At 37.7% G+C, this 5,599-nt stretch overlaps 1 protein-coding gene across 1 annotated transcript in view; it reads right to left on the bottom strand.

The window, feature by feature from the left end:
- LOC106518408 (nicalin-1) overlaps window positions 1-5,108 on the bottom strand; it is a gene marked incomplete at its 5' end in the record, with an annotated part of 6,443 nt that extends 1,335 nt beyond the window's left edge. The window contains 13 exon segments of the mRNA XM_014009691.1: window positions 97-175; window positions 252-305; window positions 397-569; window positions 887-925; window positions 1,027-1,114; window positions 1,190-1,368; window positions 1,479-1,618; window positions 2,048-2,136; window positions 2,254-2,357; window positions 3,303-3,380; window positions 3,512-3,609; window positions 4,651-4,795; window positions 4,918-5,108. Of these exon segments, the coding sequence (XP_013865145.1) occupies window positions 97-175; window positions 252-305; window positions 397-569; window positions 887-925; window positions 1,027-1,114; window positions 1,190-1,368; window positions 1,479-1,618; window positions 2,048-2,136; window positions 2,254-2,357; window positions 3,303-3,380; window positions 3,512-3,609; window positions 4,651-4,795; window positions 4,918-5,108 (1,457 nt within the window).
- Window positions 5,109-5,599: the final 491 nt, after the last annotated feature.

Raw genomic sequence — 5,599 nt, 5'->3', positions numbered from 1 at the left:
GTAGTTATGTTGTGTAAATTTGAAGAAATTACCTGGGAAACTTAATTACATCCCACCTCTGTAGTAGTGAGTTTTTAAGGCTGCAGATCAACAAACCTGAATTGCATAATAAACAATCCCCAAATACGCAGCGATGCAYCCACCCAGGAAGAGATCAAACGCTGCTGGCTTCACCCTGGAAATAAAAAAAAAAAATGTTTTTTTAATCCTTATTGAATTTAGCTGATGCACAAAGGAGCCATGAGATTTACCTGTACATCACTATCGGTTGGTTCATTTGATCATAAAAGGTGACATCTGGCTCCCTGCACAAAGAAATACCAATAATCAATATTCACAATATCTTATTTGTTCTTTCTGCTCCTTTGAGAGTACCAAGAAGCATATGTGAGTCACCTTTTGTCCTGTCGGAAGGAGTGTCTGTGGACCTGCTGCAGGTAACGTCTAAACTCCTGCTCCAGTGAGTTGACCAGAAGGATCTGATTCGGTTCTTTGTCCAGCAGCTGGGCAGCCCGAGGGACGGAGGTCAAAAAGGACATTATGCTGGACATACGGCTGTCATGAAAATCCTGCATCAAGGATAGAGATGTGGGTTCAGAGAGGGAGTCAAACTGACACAACTAAAAACAAAACACTCCATAATAATAGTTTGTTTGACGTTGCTCAGTAAGTGTGACATCAAGCTGGTATTTTAAAAAGCCTTTTAAATTCATCCTTTAAATGAACCCAAACTTCAAATAAGTACAATCAACAGATCAATTTTAGCAGAAATAAGAGAAATCCAGGCTGTTGAAAATAAATTGTGAATGTGTAGTGACACTGAATAAACACTAGATGACAGCACATCAACCAAATGGGGGAAAGTTTTTAAAAACAATAAACTTACCAAATGACCCCTAAAAACCTGCACATCCTTTGGAGAACCCTTAATGTAAAAAGAGTGCATATTAAAATGTATATGTATGTAAAATGTATGTATTTTTTCCGGTTATAATAATTGTTGTTTTGTTTGTCGCATCCACTCACTTTGTCAGAAAGGTTGTACATGTATCGTGCCAGGGCTTCTGCTATGATGATTCCATTTCGTTTAAGTTTTCTAAAATCCACTTGGGATCTATAATGTGACATTGGCATAATTCAGTTTTTTTTAATTTTTTAAACACATTTTCTTCTYTAATTTTGTGCTTACACTGTGTCCAGCACAGAGCCACGGAGCCCTGATTTGGGATCTTCCAGATGAGACAGCGTAAATCCCAGGATCCTTCGAAGACTGTAGCGTTCATGTTCCCAAGCTACAGTGGATTCTARGAGATTGATCTTCTTGTGAACCAATCCCACCTTCACCCAGGGAAATCTGGAGGAAACTACCTGAGGGCGGGGCAGGGRGGGGCAGGACAAACACACAATAATACCAGGCGAGACCATTACCACTGATAAGACATATTTATGCTTTCTCATAAAACTATAAAGCTGCTTACCTCCTCCAGCTGTTGAATGAAGGAGAGCAGGGGGGTGTCAGGCTTAGGTGGGCGGGACACGTGCGCGTACAGCTCGTCGCCGTTGGCCAGTGTGTCCAAACACAGAACAAATGCCACGTTGTCATGAAGCAGGCTGGACTCTGCAGGTGGAAATGTTTGACTTTAATAACAAATGATTAGGCTTAAATATGTTTGTGTTTGGTAGATTGTTTCTTTGTTGTAAAAATGCTTCTTGGCATTAAATCTTATATCATTTGAKAGCCTGTCTCCTTTTTAAATGGTGCCACATTTGTYAGGAACATGCATTTGTGGGATGAGCAGTAGAGCTGAGTGTGAGGGTTGCGCAAATGAAACACTTCTCTGCCAAACAGCTTKTTTTGCTGTTGTTACTTGACTCTTGTTTTGAACTTCTGGTCTCCRCAATCAGGTGCCTGGTATAAGATTTATTCCAATAACCATTGTTACTATAAAAATAACCTACCAAACCCAAATCTCCTTACTTTTTGTGCTAAGTTTAAAAGCACATCTTTCAACACATGATCTGCATGATTGCTGAGCTCCAAACTCACCTGCGTGATCAAGATTCTCCTCAATCCACCTCTTTGTGCCGAGGAAGTTAAATTTCCCTCCTCCAGTTAGGGAAAACAATAAATTGTATCTAGAACATATATTTGTACAAAACTCACAATACGTTCTCTTTTAGCTGCGTGTTTGCCGTATTTTTGTATTTGCAGTGTGCTTCATAGAAACACGACCCAGACGAACTGGAACTCACCGTGGTCTGGTGCTGGAGCTGCTATAAAGTTTCTGGAAGAGACGCGCCAGCTCCAGCAGGATGGTGACCCCGCTGCCGTTAGAGTCTGCACCGTATGATAGCCACTGTTTTAGACGAAAAACAAACAAAATGATTTATGCAGACAGGAGGAACGGCTTAATAATACCCTTTATTGTCCCTCATAGGGGAAATTCTTTCTGCATTTTTTCCAATCGCATATGTGAAGCATAGTGCTGCCATTTAAAACYCCAGGGGAGCAGCTTTTAAAAACCTTGTTTAAAGGCCCAAAGTGGGGSAAATGAGGGTTTCCCACCCACATTTTATTTTGTTGTCTGTACAGAAAGTTGGACTGGCAACAAAAAACAAACAACAAACCATTACGACTTAGCAGACATGCTATCTAAACCAACCAAACAGAAAGCATTGTTTTCTCAAGATGAATATCCTGTCATCTCCACATGATCTCATGAATCAGTGGAAAAAGCTTTTTTACTCTGATCAGATACATAATTATGTTACTAGATACTCTTGTGAAACAAAATTAATTGCAAATCATGCTAGAACAAATTTGTTACAAAAATCAGTAGTTTATYGAGCTATTCAGGAATGGAATAAATTACCTAAAAACATTAGATATTTAAAAAGTACATTGTCTTTTAAAAGAGCACTGGGATCTTATTTGTATTAAATCTTATTTTGTCATTATTATTGTTATTATTGGTTTTGTTTTTAACTAGGCTTATGTTTGTAATTTTGTAAAATGTAGAATTTGACTAATCTCATGTATATTTTATGTCATGATTTTATGTGTTGTATAAATATTGTATGTTATATCAGTTGGACCCCAGGAAGGTTAGTAACCATCTTGGTGGAAACTAATGGGGATCCTAATCAATAAATCAATAAATAAATAAAMCTCATGAAACTCCTCCTCTCTCAGCTCCCATTTTGCAAAACCTTATGTTTTAAGAGTGAGAAAGGATCAAACATCTCCCACAGGTTAAATCTCTAAACCTTTAAACTTAGAAGTGTTTTTGCTTCTGTCTCACCGGAGCCAGACCGTATGAGTCATAGTGAGCTGTGATGACGATGGTGGGTACATCCTCTCCGGCTCCAGGCAGAACTCCCTGAAATACACATCAGGTAGGAGATTAAAACTATTAAAGGTTTAAAGAAAAGGTGCCGTATGTCTACTTAAAGACTATTGTTAAATGATTTTTCTTTATGGAAAGAGGAAAACACTAAAGAGCTCTCTAACCTCCAGTGTGACCATAGTAGTGTCAGAGATGGCCTTAACCGGAGCGTTGMTGCTCACCAACATCTGAAAGGCCGTAGCTGTAACCATACTTCGGAGTACTGCCAACAATGAAAGCACCAGTACTTTAGTAGAGGTACTTCATGTCCTGTTTTTCTTTGCAATACAGGCTTTCGGTTTTAAAGTATACCATGGCTTTGAAAATCAAAAGTTCTTTTTATCAATGGGTTTCTGTGGTGTATTAGCATACTCCTTGAAGAATATTACTTATGTATTAAAAGTACATCTTTTTTATATAAAAGGTACTTAAAAGTAAAAGAATCGCGTAAAACTGAGCAATTTCCAAAATTACATTTATTGGGAGGTGACTTCCCCAAAAACATTTTTCTAAAGGCCATAATAATTATAATGTTGCATTAAATTTTTAATGTTTAAAAGTTTGGGTTGCACTAGGTCCTCTGTTTCAGCTGCATGTGCTGCAGTAGAGTGACATGATTCGTGTCATACAGGTGTGATGGATCATTCAAACCATTAAGGTGTCAGAATAGTATATATTTATACTTCTTATTCAACCACAATTAAATTCACTCTATATTAGGAGGTGTCTTATATCTGGATAGATTTATTTATTTATTTTAATGATGACAAGCCAAAATTAAAACGGGCCATAATGTAAAAGGAGTAACAAGTTAGTTGTTGCATTTTTAATGTAAGGAGTAGAAGTAAATGATCTGCTGAAGAACAACTACTCCAGTAAAGTATAGATAACCATCACTTCTGCTTAAGTAAAGTAACAAAGTATTTATACTTTGATACTTTACATCTCTGGTAACTCGGCTCATTAACTGCTCATAACATCCTTTTCAGGCTCCCAACAATACTGTAAAACAGAAGTAGTTGTTGCATTTATGTTTTTATGGAAAACCAATAAAAAAAATACTACGGTTTTAAATCGTTTGAATTAGATAACGCTGTGACATTTCAGCTCAAGTTGAACTTACTGTGAGAATCTCACACCACCTAGTTTATTACCTTTTATGTAACCATTTTGACCCCACCCACCCCACCCCCATTCTCTGTACGCATTTCCTATTTATTTAAAATCATCACCACGCATCAACAGGTCCTGTTCTCCAGCTTACCTCTGACAAATATGGATAAGGTCCGAGTGGCTGCAGCTTGTTTCACTTCTTCGTACATGTAAAGTAACTGCTCATCCTCTGGTGCTACYTACACAGGAATCAGGCTTTCCTTCTGTAAGGCTTCACTCTCACCCACCATGAAGGACTGAGATAAATAAAAATATGTTTTCATGTGTTATAGCAACTTTGGATTTACTCATATGACTAGATACTTTTTAGTGTTTTGTTTGTTTCAAAGCAAAAAATAAGTTATTTTCTAAGGTTTACCTGTATTTTTTCATGAGGGATGCTGGAAATGTTTTGGGGCAGTAAAATCAGAACAGCAGCAGCCTTCTGTCTCTGGGCCTCCATGTATTTCTCTGTGGTGAAGTCCTGCACCTTCATGATGACACAGCGGCGGGTCAGTAGTGGTTCTTCTGCTGAGCGGGCCTCCGCCACCACAATAGCTCCACGACAACCTTAGCATTAAAAAGGGACAATTTAAAAGATGTTGTAAACAATGTTAGGTGTATTAATGTCAGCCTCATCACAGTTTCTGCATTTTCTGCAAATACAGGTTAACTTCCATTCGCAGTAAATACTTGCACTTTAGAATAGAGATTCTTAACTTATGGGCCTCAAAAGAACAACAGTTTTTAACTTTGGGCCACAGAGGGCCGTGAGACCACATTGATTTTGAATTAGGTGCAATACATTTTCTCGCCACTAGTAGCGGTAGTGCACCACTCAGTTGTTTAACAACTATTTTAATATGTATAAAAAGAACCTTAAAACCGGCTGAGAATGGAAATGTATTTTAAATTAAAAGTAGAAGCAAAAATGAAAGTAACCCATTAAAAAAGGCCAAAGTTTGTCAGTAATATGAAGTACAGCTTCTGTTTTTACCATGCAGTATTTTAAAAGTTCAAAACATTATCAAATACAGTTGCAGATACAGCTATATTTTAAT

The sequence above is a fragment of the Austrofundulus limnaeus genome, unplaced genomic scaffold, assembly GCF_001266775.1.
Source record: "Austrofundulus limnaeus strain Quisiro unplaced genomic scaffold, Austrofundulus_limnaeus-1.0 Scaffold60, whole genome shotgun sequence".
Taxonomy (NCBI): domain Eukaryota; kingdom Metazoa; phylum Chordata; class Actinopteri; order Cyprinodontiformes; family Rivulidae; genus Austrofundulus; species Austrofundulus limnaeus.
The sequence above is the reverse complement of the archived record's forward strand: the minus strand, read 5'-3'. Positions and strand labels throughout refer to the sequence as shown.